This window comes from Chelon labrosus (assembly GCF_963514085.1).
Source record: "Chelon labrosus genome assembly, chromosome: 3".
Lineage (NCBI taxonomy): Eukaryota > Metazoa > Chordata > Actinopteri > Mugiliformes > Mugilidae > Chelon > Chelon labrosus.
The window spans coordinates 7,879,813-7,905,240 of record NC_140339.1 but is presented as its reverse complement, the minus strand read 5'-3'; the positions used below and the strand labels follow the sequence as shown (position 1 = coordinate 7,905,240).

At 41.6% G+C, this 25,428-nt stretch overlaps 2 protein-coding genes across 4 annotated transcripts; both read left to right on the top strand.

Annotated features, from left to right (window-relative positions):
- The first annotated feature begins 485 nt into the window (after positions 1–485).
- Positions 486–18,708, top strand: pir (pirin). 2 transcript variants are annotated; one of them, XM_084540878.1, is made up of 11 exons: positions 486–759; positions 1,476–1,501; positions 2,040–2,156; positions 2,248–2,340; positions 5,207–5,287; positions 9,145–9,351; positions 11,446–11,530; positions 13,166–13,210; positions 15,263–15,345; positions 15,741–15,807; positions 15,943–18,708. In XM_084540878.1, exons 3-11 carry the CDS (start codon positions 2,064–2,066, stop codon positions 16,059–16,061), a joined length of 873 nt encoding a protein of 290 aa, XP_084397004.1. In that variant the 5' UTR covers positions 486–759; positions 1,476–1,501; positions 2,040–2,063; the 3' UTR covers positions 16,062–18,708. The 2 variants fall into 2 exon arrangements, with proteins under 2 accessions (XP_084397004.1, XP_084397003.1); XM_084540877.1 differs by lacking the exon at positions 1,476–1,501.
- Positions 18,709–19,721: 1,013 nt separating this feature from the next.
- Positions 19,722–24,010, top strand: vegfd (vascular endothelial growth factor D; the record flags this gene model as incomplete). Of its 2 annotated transcripts, XM_084575067.1 has the most annotated exons (8): positions 19,722–19,838; positions 21,618–21,834; positions 21,921–22,041; positions 22,186–22,255; positions 22,364–22,491; positions 22,580–22,695; positions 22,842–23,007; positions 23,396–24,010. In XM_084575067.1, 8 exons carry the CDS (start codon positions 19,722–19,724, stop codon positions 23,412–23,414), a joined length of 954 nt encoding a protein of 317 aa, XP_084431193.1. In that variant the 3' UTR covers positions 23,415–24,010. The 2 variants fall into 2 exon arrangements, with proteins under 2 accessions (XP_084431193.1, XP_084431192.1); XM_084575066.1 differs by having other exon boundaries at positions 22,842–23,431.
- Between the last annotated feature and the right edge of the window lie 1,418 nt (positions 24,011–25,428).

The following is a 25,428-nucleotide window of genomic DNA, read 5'->3' as shown; positions in this document are numbered from 1 at the left end:
ATTTTGATTCTTTCCCATCTCATTTGGGTAGTTTTGTATCTCTCTCTGATATATTTTGCAGCTGCAGACAAAGGGGCACTAAATTGTTTCCTGGCAGACCGATGGTAATCCTCCCATGCGTGTCTGCTGCAAACAGTTATTAAAGACTGCCAAGGTGTTCTCCTTACCTGAATCAAGGGTGTAAATGACGTTGCTCATACACCGATCAGGCATAACATTATGACCACTGACAGGAGAAGTAAATAACATTGGCACCTTTTTTGGACCTGGCATTCATTCGTGTGGATGTTACTTGGACATGTAGCACCCACCTAGACCAGACCATCAGGCACCTCCACCCCATAGCAATGCCACTCCTTGATGGCAGCAGCCATCCCCAGCAGGATGCACACACACAAAAATACTTTAGGAACAACTAAAAAAACATGAAACAAAAACATGTCCATTCTCTGATGAGTCAGAACTGGAGGCGTAGAGGAGACCTAGAGTCTAGGTCCTACACAATACGTATGAGGAAGGTGGTCATAATGTTATGCCTGATCGGTGCATTTTGCATGCGGTTCTTCTTTCCAGCCACTCGCCGCTCTCGACTCGCACTTTAATTTCTTTAGCCACGCCCCCTACCGGACTTCCGCCTTGTAATCCTACCTGAGGAGGTGAAGGGGGCTGAAGAAAGCCGTCATTTGAATTACGGCTTCAAATTTCACCTTTAAACAGTGAAAACAGCCAGAGCAGTGTCGACATTGGTTTTATTCCGAGGTAGGTGGATGTATCCTGAAAGTCAACGAGCTGGTTTTTGGTTTGGCTGCAGAAAGACTTTGAGACTTTTTACAAAGAGTGACAGCATTTCGCCGTAGCCCGTAGCGTCACTGTAATCTGAAAGATGAAGTTATTTCAAATATTGCTAAAATGCCTTTTTTCCCCACGGCAGTTGATGCAATAACATACAGTTGCGTTACGCCACCATATAATCAAATACGTGTTATTGTGGCGCTAAACAGCAGAGGACCGTCCGTGAGTCAAGCTGCTGCAGCGCTCGGGATCTGATTTTAGGGATGTAAAACGATCAGTGCATGCAAAACAGAGACGGTGAAATAACATTTTACGCAACTTGTCTCTGTTAGCGAGGCCGAGGCACCAGAAAGCCGGTGATGATCAGCTGACCGCCCACTGATCAGCTGATCTCAGCATCTGAATCCTCCGGTTTGCCGAGAAAGAATATTTTGAAAGCTGGGAAACCCCGCGACTGCGTGACTCTTTTCAGGCAAATATGTGACATGATGGTGGCCATCGTGGACGCTTTCTCCTTCTCAGTCCAGTTTGACGTTTACCTGATTTTAAAACAGTTTTGATTACAGTAACATAAAAAAAGAGACCCCAGTACAACATCCTTAAGAGAAAATTCTAAAATCATGACTGATATTTCTTGTTACTGAGCACAGCTGAACTGAAACTGTTTTTTTTTGTCTATTCAGGGTGTTTCACGAATAAGAACAGAGAAGTGAGAAGCAAAATATATATTATTAACTACGCTGCCTGGCCCCCCAAAAAAGGTCACACACTCTGATATTTCGCCTTTAGCTTTGATTACAGCACACATTCTCTGTGTCATTGTTTCGATAAGCTTCTACAATGTCACAAGATTTATTTCCATCCAGTGTTGCATTCATTTTTCGCTGATGATGGGAGAGTCTGACCACTGCACAAAGCCTTCTCCAGCACATCCCAAAGACTCTCTATGGGGTTAAGGTCTGGTCTCTGTGGTGGCCAATCCATGTGTGAAAATGATCTCATGCTCCCTGAACCATCTTGGAATATGCCCGTGCCATCAGGGAAGCAAAAAATCCATTGATGGAATAACCTGGTCATTCAGTATATTCAAGTAGTCAGCTGACCTCATTCTTTGGGCACATAATGTTGTTGAACCTGTTGAACCGACTTTTTTTTTTTTTTTGGCCAGGCAGTGTGTATTTAAAATGATGACAATGGATCACTGTGAAGCCTGTATAAAAACAAAGAAAATATATATATTTTTTTAGTAGTTACCAAAGTTTCCGAGCACAATGAATGTGAGGAGAGTGGAAAAGACCGTTCTGAGTGTGGAGCAGGCGGAGGGAGTCGGTGCTCGGGTCCGCAGGAGCATCGGTAGAAAGGAAGTGAGTTCCACGACATCTTGACGCACCTCAGCTGTCATTCTTTATAGTCCTAATAACCCATTTTATTCTATGCAATCTGTTTTGTTTCCAGCTGAAGAACCTGGATCCTTTTCTGATGCTGGATGAGTTCAGAGTCAGTAAGCCTGCAGGTTTTCCAGATCATCCTCACAGAGGCTTTGAGACGGTAAGAATTAAATATAATATTAGGCTTCACTAATTATTCAATATGGCTGCAAATATTCAGGTAATGGTTTACCATCTGAAGGTGTCTGATGCTGCACAGATTTAAAACCCCCTGTGACAGTGGTCTGTGTAGTGTCAATAAATCAAATTGAAATGAAGAAGAAATGACCAGCATCTACCAGTTATATCTGACAAAATAACCAGTTTGATACTTTATCTTTGATGTTAAAAATAATAATAATAAAAAAGCATATTTCAGTGTTGTATGATACTCGGTGGAACAATTAATCTAGAAAAATAATGAAATAAACTGATTGATGTCTGTTTTCATCTTCATCTATGTCCTTTAATGGGTAAAATCAGATGAATAATAAAAGTCTGTATGCATTCATCCTCATTTCTGAAGCTTTATTTTCAAAATGCAGTTCAGGATATCACCAGCCACAAAGAAGAATCAAACTTTGCCTAACAGTTTAAGTAAACTGAGTACACGGCGTAAACAGACTGCTGAGCCCAACACATGAAATTCATACTCTGATCACTAGATGGTGACAACAGGACAGTGACCAGAAAGAAAGCAATATTCACACATGGCCTTCCAAAGGTTTTTTAAATTCAGATAATAGATTATTTTCTTTAAAATCACACACAAGGAGCCAGGGATGTCAGAGATATAATTTCACCTGACACTCCCATGCTTGCGTAAAGTTCTGCTTCAGCCCAGAAAGCTTTGGGTGAAAAAATTAACACTGAAAAATGCCACAATTTTGAAAGAGAGGAACTGCCCAAGCCTGTTTTTGTGGAAATTTGTGTAATATTCTGCGCGTTGTGAAATTAATGGCAAAACTTGAAAAGAGTTGCCAAAAAATGACTAAATAATAATATTGCTAAAATAAAAATCCTTCACAGTGTGGTCCGAGTCAATTTTGACCCAGACCAAGAATACCCTCTTAGTAAATGGACTACAGATCTATTTAAAATGTCTAAATAGCCCATGTCTCATTAACAGATTTGTGATTAATCCTTAATAAATGTTTCAGAGAGTCGGGAGAGTGCAATTTTTGAGTTTTCCAACATTTGTTTTTGAGAAAAATATCTTCTATTACACATTATCATGTCCTGTTTTATATAAGCCTAAAAAAAGCATAAAAGCCACAATGATTTAAATATATTTTATTGAATTTCAAAATGGCATGAACATCCTGGAACTGCTGTAATTTAAAATATAACCGTGTTTAATCATTGCAGCCATTAAACGCTGTAACCCTAACCCGGCTGTAATCAGAGTTGTCTTCCCGCTCTGACACATCCTCCTCCGAATCTCTATCAAAGATGAAAGAATGACGAATGACGTGTCGAGTGTTTTTACTGCTGTCAAATGTCAAAACGGGTCAAATCTGATCCGAGCAGTACGTGAGCGTTAAGTCATACGATAAAAAAAGCAGCTCTTAAACTCAATTAAATGTCAAATAATACAAATGATGGGATTTAAAACCAGGCAGTTTCTGGGCCGGCCTCATGTTCCAAGTCTTTTAAAGTTGTTCCATTTACTACAAGTCCTGACCTTTCTACTATTTCTTTTCCTCCTCCACGCACATTGGTAGCAGGTGAAGTTGTGCCAGAAATACAACTTTTTCTGCTTAAACTTCCAGCAGAAGCCTGATCTCCCCTGTGCTTCAGCCTTGTTCTTGGGACGACCAGAAGCAAGCGGTCAGGGGACCCGAGTGACCTTAATAGGATGTGTGGTTGGAGGCAATCAGAGGGAGAAGTTGGAGCTTGTCCAGTTAGTGATTTGTAGACAAGCGCTAGAATCTTAAATCCCATCCTTAAATGTACTCTGAGCCAGTAAAAGGAGGCCAGGACGGGCGGAATGCACGTTCCTGTTAAAAGACGAGCTTCACCATTCTCCACCACCTGCAGGTGTGAGAGAGAAGTCTGGCTAACAACCAGAATGCAGGGAATTACAACAGTCAGAAACCTTTCAGGAATCTTTGAAATTCAAGACACTCCACTGGAATTGACCCTGAATTTATCTGTTTAACTGTCCAATTTAACGTCACTCTCTTTAATCCCAATATCTGAGCTTTTATGGCAGTTTGTCAATGTGCATTTTTTTTCTTACTTGTAAATGCTTAAAAATGTCATTCTGGGCTGTGGTTTGATGGGAATTTACATTTGCTGTTCACAGACTCAATCAGTTTATAAATCAAACAAACGACTGAAAAAAATAAAAGAAATGTGGCTGCTATTATCCAGCCTTCCACCCTTTCGATAATAAAAATGTTTGCACTTTGGTATTAACAGTAAAACGACAGCCGCCTTGATGAATGAAGGCAGGTTGTATCTCTAACGTCAAAGTTAAAAAACCCCAGATATTGTCCTCAGATTGCCAGACGTTTCCCCTCAGCGTATTTGATTTGGCAGATGCAACTTGAATCTCCCGGTGTGGGTGGATAGGACTAGATTTTACTCCCAGCATGCCTTTCAGCAGGTGTGTTTGCTCACACTCACATGGCTTTTGAAATCACACAGCTGTGGAGACAGATCACATGCAGTTCACTGCGGGGGCCCAAGCGTTCCTTCTCTCGCACAGATGTTCACCTCTGAGCCCGAGACCCTGCACACAGCACTGTCCCTCCTGTCCAGTCTCACCACTAGGGCGGTGAAACGAGTGCACACGTGGCTTTTGGTGTTGAGGAAGCACTTGTTTGTAAGCCAGCGGCCTGAGTCGATGAAACCAGGGTTGTAATATGTCATGCAGTGTAATGTTTATTATTTTAGAAACATGTTAATTAAAAAAATTATAATTTGTTGAAAAAATGCCTCAAGTTTGTTAAAGCTCTTTATGCTGCATACATGTCTTTCAGGTAACATATGTTTTAGAGGGGATCACAGCCCATGAAGACTTCTGTGGCCATTCAGGACGACTGAAACCCGGAGATCTGCAGGTACTACACTATTAAGACATAGTTCAACATCTTTCTCTGGTAGGGGTGAAGGAAGCAGCATTAAAAAAAAAACAGGTGGAATTGGCATTTTAGTTAAAGTTTATTGTTATTGTGAAGCGATTAAGACAACAGAAATAAGAAACAAAATCTCAAAAGAAAACCCTACCTCCTTAACCAAACTCAAAACACACCAATAAACAACACCCCAAACCTAAATGTGTCTATACAAACAGAAACTAGCCAGAGTGAACCAAAATATGTGTAAATGCACAGTCAAGCTCTTAGGCAAACAAAACCAAGTATTTCGGAAGTAGTTCAAAAGAACAATAAGCACAGATTCACAGTTGGGCACACCTGTGTCAAACAAACTGCAGGAGAGCTTCCAGTTGCCTCAGAGTGACTGTAAGACAATGTTTAAATGGAATCCCCCAACCAATCGGTCGTTGAAGGGGCGTGGCGATGAGCCTCCAGAGGGAAATCTGCCTCACCTGTGAACTCGCAGACAGAAATGGCAGGAGCCATAACATCAAATATTGGACACATGGTCCACCTGACTCCGTCCGGTGGCGACAAATCCTACGCGCCAGAAACTCCTAATAATTGCTTTTTTTTATGCTGCTGGTTATTGTGTCTGGTGTCTGGTGTCTGGTTTCCTTGCGTTTCTAAACTCCACTCTAAGCTAGGCTAAGCTAAGATAGGCTAAGCTAACCGTCTGTTGGCTGCAGCTTCAATCCCTTGAGAGTATGGTGCTGGTTGCCTAGCAACCTCAGGCTGCTGGCAAGACTCCTGGACATTACTTTGCTCAACAAACAAGCAGTGTGGCCCTTAAAACCAGATGTTTTTTGGTTTTTTTTACATTTTGGATTTGATAGACATTCAACAAATAAGATATTACTTGATGATAGTTTTACCAAGCGATCTATGTCCAGGTTTTTCCGTTCCTTGTCCAAAGCTAAGCTAACCCACTGTTGACTGTAGCTTCATATTCATCTTCCCCACATAAGCGTAATGAGAAACCTAAGAAACATATTTTCCCAAACAGTCAAGCTACTCCTTTAACTTTCAGATGATTCATTAATAAAAACTAACTAAACAAACACTGTGGTTATATTTTCAGATTTTTCAGAAACCGGACATGAATGATCAGTCTAATATAACAACAGTAACTGTGGCTGACTTAAAGGGGAACTATCGTTTTTTACAAACTGGACCTTATTTCTGGCATAAAATACGATCGTTTACTCACCCATATAACTTTGACGATATTTAGATCCTCGTATATCCACATAGTGGGACTATAGTGACACTCCTGACTCAACGGGGAATAGCACTAGTGAATCATAATAAAATATTGGTGAAATGAACGTGTTTCGCGGCAGATAATGCGTTATTTAGAGGCTGCGTTTCAGTGCCCCAGTCACTCCCATTATATGGATATACGTGGATCTAAATATCGTCCAAACGACTCCAAATGACACCAAAGTTATATGGGTGAGTAAACGATCGCATTTAATGCCAGAAATAAGGTCCAGGTTGTGAAAAAACGGTAGTTCTTCTTTAAAGAAGCCAACAACGTGGATCAGAAGCATTCAGTATTTTTAAACGTGAATGACGATACAAGAGTAGAGCAGATTATTGGCATACGAATCCCCACAAACTCATTAACTATGCGTTATGATGCTGTGCACTCACACTAATTGGATATAATGCCCTCTGGGTTTTTTAAGTAGTTAAGTTCCATTCACACACAGGCTGCTGACTCAGCTTCAATCTGCAGCAGAGGTTCAGCCAGTTCAGCTGAATTTTGCTCTAACCCACCACGTGCACCCTCTGTAGGCTCGGGAGTCGTCTCGCGGGAGCTGCTGAAGCTCAAACAAACGCCTGCCCCTCCTTCAGGGAGAACTGTCTTAGATTACACCAGGGTTTTAATCACGGGAGTGGTGAAGACATCACACCAACAACGAAAAATGTTATTGGTTGAAGGAATGCCACATTTTGTCTCCTTTTACTGTTGTGACTAAACCCAAACACATAAACATATTAAACATATTTCCAAGGTAAACTGCACATTCATCACGCCATATTTTAAATTTAATTCAAACCTCTTGATTAATTTAATTTCAGCGCGCACTCTTTCTCTTCTCCGGGTTTCTACTTATTTCGTTTCATCATGCAGACGAACCCTGGCCGTAAAAAAAACACAACTCTCACAGCAATAAAAAGACACCAAACGGCAAGATGAACAGTCACAGATGAATTATCAGAGAGCAGCTAAAAGCTTGTGAGTGGAAATTTCCAGTTGGCCAAGCCATAGATGTTGATTTCACTCAGTGTTGTAAATCACTACCTGAAACTGGCTCCACGTGGCTTTTTTCAGTCTGCTACTTAAATTATTCATATCATATAAACGAGTAAAAGTAGTAGTTGTTTTTCATTTTATATTTGCAAGGACAGTAGGCCAGTGCACTGTCTGCTTGACTGAAGATGAATTTTGTCTGGCTTTACTTAACGTCCAAACTAGTGTTTTAACATAATCAAAGCCTTTATTTAGTTTTGGTTCTAGTATTTTCTCATCACATGGGAACTGACTAGCTGCGTCTCCAGCTAGATATTGCTTCTAATCTAAACTTCTAGTCTTAACCACTGACAGGAGAAGTAAATAACACTGACCATCTTGTGAGGATACAGTGTTCTGCTGGGAAACTTTTGGATCTGGCATTCATTCATGTGGATGTTACTTAGACATGTAGCACCCACCTAGACCAGACCAGGCACCCCACCCCATAGCAATGACACTCCTTGATGGCAGCAGCCATCCCCAGCAGGATTCAGCCTGACACAGACAACGGGACGGCTAACACATTGTCATTTAAATACCGAACCATTGTTGTGGGTTGCAGCTGCTTACTCAGTGTAAATTGTGCAGTCATAGATGTAAACTCTGAAGTTTGAACACGGACCATGAAGCTTTGGGCCAGATATCTGTTATCCGTTGTCCGCTGACTACACAGAAAGCACTGAAACTCTTGTTCCCTGTTCTCAGACAATAGCTAGTTAAACTACTGGGATGATCACTCTTGTTAAATAACAAGTCAGCCAGCCAGAATCTAAACTCTATCTCCCTGCTACCTGGCCTCTACCAGCAGGTTATAAAACCACGTTTCCTGCAGCCTGCAAAGCATTTTCCCTCAAAGAACAAAGAACCTGTATTCTCTGAGTAAAACAGATGTTTTAAACCCCTTCATCTGTTTATCCTAATTTACATTTCTGTATTACATAAGAGTTACGTAAGGGTTTACCTTTAATTACCCATTTAAAATGCTGACTTTGGATTTAATTTGTCTTTGTGTATTTTTATATTTTGTTCAGGAAAAAAATCCTCCAGTCATCCACCTGTTCTTCCAAACACCTACTCGTATCCGTCCTTCTGCTGTTCACAAATAAACTGTTGGAATGGCTTGTGTTTAAATGGGCACACCACCCTAGATGCTTTAAATTAACCCAGAACCATCCTAAATACATTTTTTTTCTTACCAAAGGAGACACGAACATCTGTTGCAGATTTCACGACAATACAGCAAATGCTTGCAGAGACTTCATGTTCTACTGGTAGATAAAGAAAAATAAATTGGGATACCTGAAGTTTCCATAGCACGTCTTTCCAGGAACATTTCTGCTTCTACAAAATATCATCATCCTCTCTAACTGTTACTCATTGTTTTTGGTCCAAAGTGGTGAACCAGCCACGGTCAACCACTGTGAATCACAAGTATCATTCAAAGTACCGTGTCCTATGATTTTTGAACACCCTCACCAATTGACGCAACTGTGTTTTTACATGTCTCTTTGTCACCCAGTGGATGACCGCAGGCCGGGGTGTGGTCCATGCCGAGATGCCTGTGTCAGAGGAGCCAGTGGCGGGCTTACAGCTTTGGGTGAACCTGCCGAGGCGAGACAAGATGGTGGAACCGGCGTACCAGGAGCTCAAAGGCTCAGAGATCCCCAAACCCAACCAGGGAGGAGTCACAGCCGCCGTTATATCCGGAGAAGCTTTAGGAGCAAAGGTGTGTGTCTGTTTGTGTCTGTCTGCGTGAGTGTGTGTGAAAGGCGTCTTCGTGATTCGCCTGCAGGGCTGCGACGTCATTGCGACGTCATTAAATGAAGCCGCAGTCAGACGGGCACTTTGAAACTGGCCGTGATGTTTACTTTCCTGTCACGGTGATTGCTCGTTAGCTAGATGCTCGAGGCCACCAGGTCAGACCAACAAACAGTGACATAAATGTCCGTCCATCCAGTGTGCGTGTGACAGAGTGAGGGAATGCCTGTTAACCGCTCTGTTTGACCAGACTGTCTGTCTGAAAGAGGAAGCTGCAAATGAGGAGCAGATTGTCCTGGCCTGCTAGGGACGGCTTTGTAATGATGCAGCGTGAGTTGTGTACTTGTTTATGTTGAGGCCGTCGAAGGAAGTAAGGACTGATGACGAACTTAGGTTAAATGTGAGGCTGAGGGCGAGAGTAAATTATGCAAACTATGGCTTGAATATGTATCTTTGTGAGGACTAATTGGAGTCTGAGACCATGGGAACATTTTGTCTCATTCTGACACACCCTGAATGGCTGCTTGAGGGTTAGGATGTGTTTTTAGGGTCCAGGTTAGTCTCAGGTTAGACTTAGTGTAAGAATTGGCATTTATTTGTAATGGTTAAGGCTATTGTAGGGGACACATAAACCCAATGAGTGCCCCTTTAAAAGATAAAGGACACAAAGATAAATACAAACGTCTTACATGAACAAGGTTACTGCAGGGCAGGAGACACAGCGAGCTGCGGTCCGGCATTAAAAGCTCTGGGTTGAAACATCTGTTTCTCTTTATTTATTGTATTTATCCAGTACACGGCTCATTATTCTGGGGTTATATATATATATATATATATATTTTTTTTTTTAAACAAGCATGGTGGTTTGAACTCTGTTTTACCCAGATTTTATGCCCGTACGCCTTCAGATGTTGTAGTTTCATACTGTAAGAAGACACGTTTAATCACAGTTCACAATGAAGTATCACTAGGACGAGAACACAATACACCATATCCCAAAAAAAAAAAAAAGAAGAAAAATAGGGGAGAAAATTCAGTATTTGATGAGATACCAAGTCTCTTAAAGTAAGAAACCAAAACAAATGTGAGTTATTATGATAAAATATAATATTTCTATTCTAAATTATGGATGTGTAGGGGCTTTGAAGTTGTGATTCTGGTTTCCTCATCAATATTTTCTCTGTTTTAACTCTGTTTTTGGCCTCTAACAGCTCTGATGTGTGACCTTTTAGATAAACATGCCGATTGCATTTAACCAGCTAGTCGCCAGCTGTGTCCTTCTGCAGTTTGGTGCTGAGCGGGTGTTTTACTGTAAGCTTTTTGAGCCTAAATGAATTCACTATGAGCTAGACAAGTTGATGTAATGTGCTTAAATGGGAATACATTTTAGAATTTAACTATAACGTTACAGTTATCAATCCCAGTAAGGATCCAGTATCGTAACAGGGAACAAAGGTCTGAGGAGTTTTCAGCTTAGAGTCACTAGTATTTATATGAAGCTAGCTGTTGATGGTCAGTAAATATAATGGCTGAATATTCAACCACAACCTCTTTGAGCACTGTTGTTGGCGTTGAGTGGTGCAGTAAATCTAATGCAATGTAGTAAATTGCGCTTTTCATGTGACGTGTCCTACCCTGAACTTTTATACTGATAAATCTCTGAAGGAAACACGCTGTATTTATTGAATTTGATCAGATTACAACAGCAAATCTGCACAAAGTAAGAACAAAGAGCTCTTAAGAAAACGCAGGTGCTTTCATCCGCTTCACTTTCTCACATTCTCATGTTTTCTATTTACTGAATCTCGGTGCTGAGAGATGTCAAGCCAGAGAGCAGGATTATGTGAATCGAATGAAGAACCCGCCCAACATGCAGAACAGCATCACAGATGGTTCTGAAGCTGTAAACAAATGACCATGACAGTCATTGGCGCCAACATTTCGCTGTTTGCACGAATGTGTTTATTCAGTTTTATACGACACGTTTAAAGATTGTGGCTTGCGTTTGTATGCTGTGTGAGAGAATGCACATTTTCTGATCATAGATATTTTTTTTGTCCAGTCGAAGGTCCTCACGAGGACACCGACCTTGTACCTGGACTTCAGACTGCAGCCAGGGGCCCTGCATGTGCAGCCCGTCCCTTTAGGTAGGAGAGTAGCCTTTCTAAGTGTGGTCCATAAACATGCTTAAACAACAAACATTTCATGGTTGCTTTATTTTATTGCGAATGAAAACATACATGCATTCAGAAGTGTCCTTGCCATGAGATGACCTTGTTTACCACTGACTGTATTGAGTATTTTCACATTGTGCCAGTTAATGGAAGAATGGATCTTGTGCTGCAACATTATTTGAAAGTTTTCATATATTTTCTTTAGATTTTGTGTTTTCAATGTAGTGAATGATGAATCCCACTTGATCATAATTTAGAGATGAGTGGCTGATTGTTTGAGAGCTAATAATATAACTGAAAATGCAACTGAAACAGTCTACGTATCCAAGAATAAAATTAAACAAAGTTAAACATATGATGTTGTGAATCCCGTGTTAGCAGATGACAAAATTGTTTGAAAATGGAAACAAGAAAGTAGTCCATGATGGCAACTGAAGGAGGACAGGAGGAAGCAGGATCTTACAAGTAGACCATAGACTGTAAATAAAGATGGATGGCAGAACAGCTCCTCTAAAGTAAAGCAAGTAGAGCTCCCCCTGGTGACTGGCTGCAGTATAGGTCATAAGCTCCACCCCCTCCATGTTAGTGAATGGGACTTGGGCCGAACTAAAATACTAAAGTACACATCAAAAAAAAAAAAGTTTTGAAGGATGGTTTCTGTCATTTTAGGTAGTTTATGTAGTTAATTTGATGCTAAAGAAACAGGATATGACCTCATGATGACTGCCAGCTGCCATGCCAACCGCTCCGTAAAGGGGTCCCAGAGGACAGTGAGAGTAGGAATCAAATGAGTAAGGACAGTGTATAATCCAATATTTCCTTGTAACTGGTTGAGGTAGAGCATAGCGTAGGATTAATTAAATGAAAACACGAGTGAGTGAATCCGATCAAATATGTTCATATAAGACTTTTTGCATAAGGCTCACTGAGTGATACCTGCGAACACAACATGGACAGCAGTTTATCTTGGTTTTTATGAAATCAACAGAAACACAAACCCTAAAAGAATTAATAAAAGCATATCCTTGTTCAGTTAAATACATGTGGTGGTTTTGTTTTGAACATTCAGTGTTACTCACCAAAACCCATTGGGTGTATCAGTGAAAGCTGCCAAATATGTTGAATGCATTTCCTTTAATTTCCTCTCTACTTCCTCGCTAATTTTGCTCACATTAGAGTACTTATCGCTGTTTGAAACTGTCTCTTGTGACCACAGTGTTGGTTGGTCATTAGATTTAGTGATTCTCAAACATCATAGTTATCATCTTCAGCAATTACTGCTCTCGTCTTTTCACCACATTGCGAAAGAGTTATGGTGTGGTTCAATTTGCAAGATTAATTCAGAAGGGTTAGTATATACGGTAGAAGCTTCACCCTTGGATTTCCATCGAAGACTGCACTTTGAAGATGTAAGAAATGTTAATAAAATTCAATCAATAGGCATTTACAGGCCAAACAGAACCATCAAAGTGCTTGTGAAGTTGAAACTCAAGCCTTTAAAATAGCCATTGTTTCTATACAGTCTATGGTTTAAGAGCAGCGAACCTTTTAAAAATAGTTTCCACGCTTGTTTATTAGACACCTTGGTAACATTTTTGTGTTTGACAGGATGGACTGCATTCATCTACACACTGTCAGGCTCTGTCCACATTGGTGAGTATTGTCTGGTTGATGTTTGACTGAAAGGCAGGCCAGCTTTTATTTGATTTAGTTTATATAGTAAAGATATAGTTTATTTCCCTTTTGAATCCCTGCATTACATAAAACGTTTAATCTTGCCCAGTATGTCAGATTAACATGAGAAGACAACGCAATTTCTCATAAGTAGGATGATACTGACATTCTTTAGTCAGATGTGTGCACTCCATGGCTTTCCCCGTTTGCTTGACCGGCTGCTGTATCTGTGTTAGAAGTATTTGTGTGATCTCCATCCAGTTGGAGCTCCCCTTCTACAGTGAGCCAAAAGGCACATGTGTTCCACTTTAAAGCTTAATGGATTCAGACCATCGCTCAGAGACGACCTCTTCAGACCACTCAATAGAAAATTTAACTGGCATCTCTAGAAATGAAATTACACCAATCAGGCATAACATTATGACCTAATATTGTGTAGGTCTACCTTGTGCCTCCAAAACAGTTGGGACTCACCAGAGAATGGACATGGGCCTTCTGAGGGTGTCCTGTGGTGTCTGTGGGGGTGCCTGGTCTGGTCTAGGTGGGTGCTACATGTCTAAGTAACATCCACGTGAATGAATGCCAGGTCCAAAAGTTTCCCAGCAGAACATTGTATTGTCACAAGACGGTCAATGTTATTTACTTGTGACTGAAATGTCTGGCGTCATACCAGTCGACACATGTTATACAGTGAAAATCATTGGTAGGCATCGTGTGATCAGGGGAGTCCCCTCGCATGAGAACAAACCCTCTCAGACAGTGAACTCATTTTCAGAGGCTTTGTTGGTTTGTTGAAATCTGTTGTTTTCAGTCAGAATTTCCCCCTTTCAATATTCCATCTTGAAATCTCATTATGATTTGATTACTCTCCATTGTTGCACAGCAGGATCTCCTAGACTGGCTTGTAATTGCTAGCAGATATTGTGATGACACGAGAGGATGAAAATGGCTGCTGAGATTAAAGTAGTCATCTGTATTTGAAGTCTCTAATTCTACATGTAGTCTGGCCAAATAAGGACCAGCTGGCTTTGACGGATGATTCCAGCGCAAGTGGAATCGCCTGAAATGTATTTATTGTGTGGGTTTGTCACGCTACACATCTCTGGTATCCTGAAATGACTTTGGAAACAATCTATTACCAAAGAGACTTATGTAAGCTCGTAAAAGCTGCTTGTGAGCAACACCACTGTTAAAACAGGTTTCATTTAATGTTTCTCACCACGGCTCTGAGTAACCAACATCACCTGTGCTGTGTGAAAGTTTTCCATTTGTTTTCATAAATAAATAAAACAGAGTTCACAGAGCATAAAACTAATTCCATCTTAAATCAAATGTGTTGCTCTTTTTCTAAAATGACACATACACTCCTAGGGGTTGTGGATCAGGCTTGTTCCAGTGCATCCCTCAGTTGGAGGCCAGGTCACCTTGTGCTGTTCTTTGAGTTCTTCCTAAACCATTTTTGTGTGTGTGCCTGTGTCAGGCTGCATCCTGCTGGGGATGGTTGCTGCCATCAAGGAGTGTCATTGCCATGGGGTGGGGTTGCCTGGTCTGATCTAGGTGGGTGGTACATGTCTTAGTAACATCCACATGAATGAATGCCAGGTCCAAAAGTCTCCCAGCAGAAAATTAAATTGTCACAAGATGGTCAATGTTATTTACTTCTCCTGTCAGTTGTCATAATGTTGTGGCTGATCAGTGTAAAGTCTAACTGAATGTGTCGTTGGAATAATAAAGTGTCGTAATGGGAAAATACCAATAAATAGCTGAATGACTGAGTCACATTGGGAAACAGAGGGAACCCAATGAACGCAGTATGTTTGACCTAATTTCAGTGTCTGAAAATAATGAGATCATGAGAATTAAAGTAGTCGGTATGTTTACACGGGCTTAATGGGGATGGAAAAAACAGTAATGTTTACAGGGTGTATACTGTGTGTTATTTCAGTTTGGTCAGGTTAAATAACAATAAAACTAAAGACAGAAGCTAACGAATAGTGTTGGGTTGAAATTGGACTTCCATTGTTTTTTAAGGGCCGGATCAGGAGCAGCAGCAGGTAGAGCCTCATCACACTGTGGTGTTTGGAGATGGAGACTGTGTCAAGGTCGAAAACAAGGTAATAAACTTCAATTGTGTGTCTCAAGAACAAACCACAAATATTTCACTCGCACACAGAGCCCACTTCAATGAACATGACCTGTCTGTCTTCTTTCCCCCGTCGAGTCCATCCATCTTGTAAATCACATTTATTTTTACTGTCGGAACACAAAGTGCCTTTTCCTTCTCGGATTATTTCCCATAAAGGTTTTAGAGGACCAGAGTGTTTGGGAAAATATTCATCACTTTAGAGGAAGGAAAATAAAAGCTGAAATATGTTTTTTCTTTTCTTTTTTTTTCCACTGATTTATCACATTGGGAGATACCAAAGTTGGGAGCTAGTGACTTTAAAACAATAAATGATAGGTGGTAGTCCACAATTGCACGTAAGATGATTGTAATGTTCCCCCACAGGGTCCGGAAGTTTCCCATTTTGTCCTGATCGCTGGAGAACCGATCAATGAACCTGTGGTACAACATGGTATATAATTTTTTCTCTTTCCTCTGTGTTGGTAATAAGTCACTCAAATTAAAAAAAGGCTTGACATGTTTAAGAAGTTACAACCGGAACTTAATCAGTACCTGTAGATGAATGTTTGTCTTTTGTGTTCTTCAGGTCCATTTGTGATGAACACAGAGGACGAGATCACGCAAGCTATCGAGGACTACCAGGCTGGCAGAAATGGCTTTGAAAGAGCCAAAAACTGGAGGTCCAAGATCAGAGATTCTGTCTGAACGCTATACATGACACTCTTTTTCATACAACACTACCTACTATTGAGACAAATTTATAGAGACTTTACTTTTATGATAATTATGTAAAAATGCAACTGATTTTGTGCCTTTTTGGGTTTTAACCTCTTACGAGTGCTTCATGTTTAAGCAGGTGACATATCCCCTTGTTAGCATGTTAGCGTCTTCTCTATACATTGCAGTCATTGTAACCGCTTTCTCCTAAATTTGACTGAGCTATGTATTAACTTCTGAAATGGCGTGGCTTGCAGCAACTTGGGAAACATCAAGGGTTGAGGTTAAAATAGAGTACCTTCGTGACAGTGATACGCCTGAGATTTAAGTTATGTAGTGGTTATGGTTAAAAGGAAAAACAAACATTTCTGGTTTTAAACGGGAAGTGAGTGGCAGTCTGCTGTGTTGCAATCCACCCACACCCACCTCCTCCCTGTGCTGACTTTTGTCCCGTTCAGACCATTAACATCCGTCCTGGGCAGTCTGATCGCAAGTGGCCAACTGAAAGTGCGAGTGTGAATGTACCCGGGACGCACTGAGCGATGTGAGTGGTATTTTGACTCATTCATTCAGAAAACCGCAAGAAAAACACACCGTAAGTGTAGTCTGGCCATTTGTAATGGTAGCCTTTTTAAATATTCCTGTCCTTGTAGATGTTAAATAACTAAATAATAAATAAATCTAAACAAGAATTAATAAATCTAATTATTTAATGAATACACATACTTAAGTATTAGTCACCTGTTTCTTTTTTTTTTTTACTGGAGATTGAGGTGGAATTACCGAAGGTCTTCAGGGTTTGAGTTATAATCTGACCCTCTCTAAAATGACTATTGTCAGTCAACAAACCAACAATAACTTAAAGCGTGTGCGCTCACTGAGAGACTGACAGACACAGCTTCTTCCAAGTTATGTATCAGTTCCCCAAGTCATGACGTGCACTCAACAAATGTGGAGTGTTTGTGGTTCTGATTCAGCGTCAGTGATTCACTGGAGAAAGCAGCTGTTACGATATTTTATGCACCCAAATGATGGCCACATGAGATCGGATTGCCCAGGTCGGATGTTAATGCGAGGACTCAACAGCACCTTTGTTTAAATTAGGGGTTGTAAGTTCAGATTTTTTCAAATTGACCGTGATGTGATGAAAGTCAGGTTGACACAGACTAGTCGTTGATGATGTCACAGTAGAAAGTAATGCTGTGCAGCAATGAAATCTATATTCTTGACCTGAACAGACTGCTCATGCGCTACAACCTGTACGCTGCGGAAATGTATAGCCTGTATAAAAACAGGCAGCAACTTAGCACCGTCCATAGCATTTAATAGTACTCCACGGCGTGTTAGTGTAGCCGGGTTCAAATAAATGTGGTATTTCTTTGAAGCCTTCTCCGTGTACTGAATCTAAACGTCTAATAACTTTGACGTTTGGTCGTTACTTGAATGCTGAAAGGATTTGGACCGCTCCTTTGCTAGCGTTAACAGATGTCTTTTCAGATGCACTGCAGTAGTACTTTTGTTGTATTTCTGAACAGACTTAAGTGAAGTGTTTCCACACACTTGATGAACCGCTGCTAGTTTGCTGCAATGATTGACTGGGGTCCTCATCTGTCTTCTCAGAGGCGTCCGTGTCGTTATTGATCAGTGACTAGTCGACATGATGCTTAAAGTGTCATGGCCCAGCGGTGAAGTCGACAAACCGACTAGTTGACTAGTCTGTACAACCCCTAGTGTAAATAAGTCACCTCACCTCTGCTGCAAGGGGGCATTGTCACAACCTAGCGTGACTATAGATTGTAATAAGCTGCTAGAGCAAACGACCTGTGGGCTTGTTTCATTGGGTGGACAGTCTCTATCATTTGTATGTGATTTACTGTAAGTGAACACTTTGCTTTGATCAAGCACTTCTTAAATGGTAGCCTGCTGTTTTGTCAGCACATATTTTGCACAAATTAATGAGTTGAAAGAGAGTTTTTATGTTATTTCTTTAGCCTTGCTCTAAGTTTTGAGCCCGTTATTTCAAATATCAGGTCAAAGGTGACACCTGTTTGACTCCTTAAGGTAGCTGCACAGATTTAATGGCTTTAAAGGAGTTTTTACATGGTATAAATCATCATAACAAATAATGTAGGATTTACACAAACTAATACATGATTTGCTAGCGTTACTATAAATGTCGTAAATGTAATTTGTGAAAGCTGATTAAATCATATCTACTGCAAGGAGAACATTTTAATTAAGATATTTCATTTTACACAGCATGCACAGTTCTGTTATTTGTGCAGCCTAGCTCCAAGTTTTAAGCTCTGTTACTTCAAACAACAGAACAAATGTGGAACCAGTTTCCCAGAAACCAAAGTTATATAAGTCATAATGCAATATGTGTGTCTACAAATGCAGTACCTGGAAGTCAGTTTGAAACTCCCACCTGTTTTTAACTATTTCTTGTCACAAAAATCACGTTAGCGTTATATTTTCTTAAATATTTTGGAGAGGTTTTGTTTGTCTTAACAGCACATATGTTTAAGCAAGTACATATAAAGTTCAAATGCTTTGTCACACAGAAAGCGCTTGACCTTCTTGACTTGAACACATGAAAACAGTAAATATTTGTGAAACAGTGCTTTTGCATGTCTCATAATTAGTATCCGCGCCGTTTCCCGCCATCAAAAAGAACAGATTTGCATACCAATTATGAATATTTCCTCCTTTACGAACGTTCCACGCAGATTACATTCTGAGTCAAATGGGCCGGGATGGGCGAGTGGGTGGGGTGTCCGTGGGACAGGGGTGGTGCTGGCATCTTGTTTCCCTTCACACGTTACGGAGGGTCTGGAACACATTTAAAACACATGTTACTGCTCTGCGGCTGTGTGTGGTTTGGCAGCTCCAGAAGAAAGGACACTGGTAGGGGATTTAACAGGCAGGGGACTTGATCACTTGACAGACGGACATTAAAAAGGGAAAGCGGGAAAACAAGCAAATAAAAAGGCGAAACTTTAAAGCGACAAGACCAGCAGCAGCAGCAGCGGCGGCGGAAGAAACACAAAAGCAGACCAGGACCGAAAGAGAAGCCTCACAGAGCAATTTTAGAATTAACCCCAATCTTGGAAGTAATTGTGGAAACAAGGATCTGGACAAATTAAGAGGAGAAGTTAACATACAACTACTGCAGCCAGTAAAAGTAGAAATTTAGGGAAGCAGATATTTGAACACAGATTGTTCAGATCCAACAAGAGGCCTTGAATTGTCTCACAGGCCTTTCATCCTTTTGGACACAAGAGCGTCTAACATTTAGTAACCTCCTTATTTAACTGGACACCTCAGGTTCTGCATCAAAGCTTTACCGGCAAGAGGCGTGTGTTTTAAAGCCCCCTCTCCATTTGGCTTGCGGGTGTCTGGGTTGCTGTGACAGGTTATGTCTAGCTTGCTCTCTCACACACATACTCTACGGTGCAGCTGGAAGATCAAGAGTTTGTGTTGCACATACCTGCACTGAGAAAAACTGTGTGTGTGCGTGTGTGTGTGTGGTCTGAGGAGCTCAGCTGGCCTGGGAAACTGTCAAGAGAGGCAGCCAGCTCTCTTAAGTGCTTTCTGCCGGCAGTAATAGGAGACAAGTTCCCAGAGACGGCGAGCACATTCAAAGGGATGATGATGATGAAGAAGAAACGGACCCTGTGCAGAATCTCCTGCTTGGTGACGCTGATTGTGGAGCTGAGCTGGATAAACGTTGGCGACAGCACGCACAGAGAGGGAGCGAGCAGGGTAAGTGTGGCATGAGGCTTTTGTGTCTTCCAGTGTAGCTTCCGTCCATGTGTAAGAGCAGCAGTGTAAGAAGCCTGTTGGGCTATGGCCACTCTGTCAGGACGCATTTTGCTCATTTATTTAATTAAACCACACGCTCATTATCTCAATAAACTTCACACTTGAACCGTTGCTGCCTTTGCAGTGTGCTCACATGGGCTCTGTTTCATCCCGCGTGTCTGATGGCAAGCATGTGCATTTGCATGTGGCTAAGAGAGAGAAAGTACGTCAGCGTGTTGTCTTAGCCGGTGAGGGATTATTAAACTGTTATACTTTTATTCTTCCTTCTCCTCTATAAATCTTTTTTTTGTTTGTATCTAGTCGTGACTCATCCCCATTACCTTTGCCTCTCTGCTCACCCTCTGTTTAAACTCCAGACGTCTTAAACTCCCTTTCAAATCCTGTCATCACTTTCTCAGGCGCCCTCCTGTTCTGTTTCTCATTAGAGGGTCGATCTGGTAGAAATTGAGGACAGGAAACCTCCCTATTTTCTGTTGTTGTTTCTCAGATCTAAGTGGAAGCAGTCAGCCAGCCGGCCCCACCCTCCATTTTGTAACAGACTGAACACATCAGAGAGCTTAAATTATTACGGTTGTCCGGAGGAAATGAAGCAAACATTGTGCAGTCCATGACTATCCTCTGTGCCATGCCTCCACCCCAGTTGCAGACATGCCATCTGGTGTCGGCCCTATGCTTTCCCGCCTCAACAGGGGCGGGCGACAGGGAAGTCCTGAATTTCACCTCCACTCCCGTCCCATCTCAGATACTTTGGATAGTTAACATTTCATCGAGTTGAAACAAAAACAAAGCAATAAAAATCTCTCACACAAGACTTTGGTTTTAGTGCAAGAGAGAGAGAGAGAGAGAAGCTGCATTTTACAGTACATCTTATCCAGTCAATACACATCTAATGCATTCTTCATTATGTCATGATGAGTGCTGCGCCCTTCCGTGGTAACAGTATGACATGTCCTTTACTTCCACCTTTAAATCACAGCTCTTCTACTCAGCATGGGGAGGTGGGAAAGATAATATGTTCCCATACTTGTACAGGACGTGCATGTGTTTTGAAGTGGATGAAACGTTTGCCTCCTCTCAAGGTGGAAAATTGGCTATCTGCACGATCCCCCTGCATGATTCAGATTCAGATGTCATCTTTACGAGCAGGGATGCATAAAGACAGACGTACTGCAGCAGCTGCATAATGAGCACTCCAGCTAATAGCTTGTGACATCAGGCCGTATCAAGAGTCGCTTCCCGCTGCAGCGTTTCATCATTTCAATTCAGCCCCAGTTGAAAGCAAAATAATAATTATATTAGTTTTTATCTTTACCCAACTCGGAAGTTTAATAATTGGTTTTACTGCAAAGAATTTACACATACTTTAGCAAATTTGTCATGCAGTTCTTACAGGCACAGCAGAGTGTTTCATAATGCTAATGCTAACATGTAATGTGTAACCAGGCCTGTGTCTAAAATCACTTCCTGATTGCTTAAATTCTAAAAATACATCTTCAGTAATCTTCACTTAAACCAAAGGAGAAACCATAATTGTCATTGAAGAGGCTCTAACTGTACTTATGAGATGTTTTAAATAGAATTTGATTTAATTAGTGAGATGATTAAATACTTAAATGGGCCTGGTTAAGTAAATTAGTACTGTATTGTGGCAGAATTTCTGTCCCTAAACCACAGAGAACTCAAGTAAAATGAGACTTTAATGTATGACTGTGATCTCAGGAGGTAATGAAGCAGTGGAAAAGCAAGGTGCGTTCATCTTCCAGCCTGGATGAGCTGCTGAGACTCGCAGACTTTCCCGACTGGAAGCTGTGGAAGTGTCGCCTGAGGCTGCAGCAGCCAGATGTCCAGACGGAGGCGCTCTCCTCTCCGCCGTCGGTAGGGTCCCACCGCTCAACTCGCTACGCTGCAGAATCCTACAGCCTGGAGATACTTAAAGGTTGGATTAAACACGCAGTATGAGTCTGCATGCGTGTGTTTGACGTGCTCGGTTTAAACATTGTGTTTTTTCTTCCGTTTTTTCAGCCATTGATGAGGAGTGGCAACGTACTCAATGCATGCCCAGGGAAACGTGTGTCGACGTGGCCAAGGAGCTGGGCACAGACCCCTCGATGTTCTTTAAGCCGCCCTGTGTGTCTGTCCACAGGTTGGTTAAACATAAAACTAGAACATTAACCGAGCTCAAAGCCATGGCATCAGCACTGCGGCCTCCCCAGTACTCAAGCTATCATAAAATAGGAAAAGACTCGACTGTTAAATGAAGTGTGAATTTTGTTTTTTATAATGACAGGTGCAGTGGCTGCTGCAATCAAGAGGGCGTCACCTGCAGAAACACATCTACTGTATATGTCAATAAAACTGTGAGTGAGCGGGTGATTTATTTATTTATTTTTATTTAGCCTCTTTCCTAGAGTTTGAGCATTTCACCACTTACATTTTCATGGTGTGGTTGTGATTCTGTACTTCAGGTCCTTAGTGTGATCCCGTTCAACTTCGTACCAGAACCCGTGCTAATAAAAGTAGCAAACCATACAGAGTGCAGCTGCATGGAGCCCGCAATAATACGACGAAATGCTCAGCCTCACAGGGGCAGTGGGTGAGTCCTAAACCTCAGCCTTATTTCTTTACAGAATTTGGTGCAGCCTTTTTATTGCTCTGCTATAACTCATTTGGTTTATTGGCAGCTGCTCTCTGATGGACCAGTTGTCAGAAGTGCAGGACTCCAGGAGGCTTTGTGAAAGTGGGTTCATTTGGGATTGTTCATCAGACAGATGCATACCTTACCCTTCCAGTACGCCAGGTGCGTGTGCAAACATGCTCTTTAATAGATTGCCATAAAACTAAGCATTTCCGCCCCCTGCAGGATGAATAGAGAAGTGGCAGCATATAGTTGCAGCCAACCAGATAAAAGACAATTTCTTGTGTTTTTCATCATCCCTTGCTTAGAGCTTCCACTCAGTTCGTGGATGCCGGACTGTGAGATAGACGTGGAGCGCTGCGACTGTCTCCCCCGACCAGAACCGACTCTCCAGCAAAGACCGGTCCATCACTGTCAACTCAACTCGTCCATCTGTGCAAACAGGCGACAACGGTTCGATCATGCCTCATGCAGGTGGGCCAGGAAGGGACTTTTAAATCACATTTTTTTTGTTTGAGTAAAGTCATGTCCTTTAGATACAGCAGTCGGTGCTGCAAAGTTGCATTAGACACACCAAAACACCAGTCTTTGTGAATGTACATTTGTAATTTTCATATAAGTAAGAAAAACTGAAATGTTGAGAGAAAACATTGCTGGGAAAAGGGAAAATCCAGACAGTAAGACAGTATAAGGTAGATGAAAGTCTGTTCCCAGGATGAAGCATAAATACAAAGCAGCACTTCCTGCTGAGTTCAGGTTCACGGAGGGTGAGTATTGGCAGAGGACTAGATGTTCTGAGCTCCGCTGTGTCTAAATTCACAAAACATTTCGTGCTTCTGAATCCTCCCTCTTTTGTTCTCAGATGCAGATGGCCCAAGTAGAAGCCCGCCGGGGAAGTGTACCACGACAACCTGCTCGCCAAGGGTGTTTGGAGGCAGAGAGAAAAGGCTCATAATTTATTTACAGTCCTATTTATGCCGATCACTTTAACTAATAATAACTCCCACGACCATGTTAATTGATTCGTTTTAACATGCTTACTTATGTTTAAATCAATGTGTCAAGTTTATGATTTGTACATTTGTTCTTTGTGCACTGAATATGTAGTTTATATTAAAAGATTATTTTTATATGTTGAACTCGCTATGAACGTATGGATTATTGCTGGACTTCTGTTCCAGTGTTTCCTAATTTCATACAACAGTTTCTATTCATTATTAGATATTTAGAGACTCAACTACTCATCAACAAGGGCAACGACAAAGTAAAATTTAGATATAAAATGATCAATACTCACCATGTTTAGTGTTGTTACCTCAGACAGACACAAGTGTTTAGGATCATCTTGATCCTTGGATTTTATTGTCACACAGCTTCTATCAAAATGATCCACCCTTCACGGAAGTGGTTTCATTGTTTTACAGCATTAAATAAGAAAAAATTCAGTCTATTTTTGAGTAGGATCCAATAGAAAACTTAATAACTTACATTAACTTAATGTAGAGATATCTTTACTGGTCAGCCACAACATTATGACCACCTCCTAATATTGTGTAGGTCTCCCTTGTGCCTCCAAAACAGTTGTGACTCATCAGAGAATGGACATGGACCTTCTGAGGGTGTCCTGTGGTGTCTGGTGACAGAGTGTTTTTAGTGGGGGCCTTTGGGTCCTATGGGTTGAGGGGAGGGTCCTCTGTGGATCATCCCACAGATACTTAATCAGTTTGGGATCTAGTGAATTTGGAGGCCAGGTCAACACCTTGTGCTGTTCTTCATGTTTTGTTTTGTTTGAGTTGTTCCTAAACCGTTTTTGTGTGTGTGTCAGGCTGCATCCTGCTGGGGATGGCTGCTGCCGTCAAGGAGTGTCATTGCTATGGGGTGTGGGTGCTACATGTCTAAGTAACATTCACATGAATGAATGCCAGGTCCAAACGCTTCCCACTAGAACACTGAATTGTCACAAGATGGTCAATGTTATTTACTTCTGTCATCGGGGCTGTAATTCTCACTTCTCATAAAACATGAAAGCCACATGCAAATGTGTTTTACTGCTGTCGCTTCATGAGCAACGTATTGATTTCCTGTCTGGGATACCTTTTTCATTCCTGCTGCTAATCGATACATGATGCACATCGTAGCCTGTGTTCTTTCTCTTATTGTTTGCATTAGAATTGATTTGACTCCCATCATAAAAGGAAAGACATTTGAAAGTCACCGTGTCCAAAACCTACGGGACATTCATTTGCAAAGGTCCCTGCGGCTGTGACAAGCTCTCTCCTGTGGGTGGTTGCTCTAATGGCAACATTAAGCGTGCATCAGTGCTCCTGCCTGTCTGCAGTGACAGCACCACGCTTCCTTTGAGTGCCATACAGGCAAGGTCACAATTAAGAGTGTCAGCCACTGAAAGTTTTAAAGTTACAGAGTGTTTTGTCTCCCTCTTGCTGCGGTGTTTGTGTACTCGCGTCGTCTCACACTCTTTTATTTCGAGTGTAACATCAGAAAGGTTTTGTGATGTTTGTTGCTAACAATTTTGAGAACAACATAAAATCCCAGTCTTTCTCCAGTAGCAGTTCATTCATTCATTCGTCTCCTGTAACTGCTTGTCCCGTGAAGGGTCATGGGGGGACTGGAGCCTATCCCAGCTGTCATCGGGCAAGAGGTGGGGTACACCCTGGACAGGTCGCCAGTCTATCGCAGGGCTAACACCTACGGCCAATTTAGAATCACCAGTTAACCTAACCAGCAGGTCTTTGGACGGTGGGAAGAAGCCGGAGTACCCGGAGAGAACCCACGCAGACAGAGGGAGAACATGCAAACTCCACACAGAAAGGCCCCAGTCGGCCTGGATTCAAACCCGGAACCTTCTTGCTGTGAGTCATCAGTGCTAACCACCAC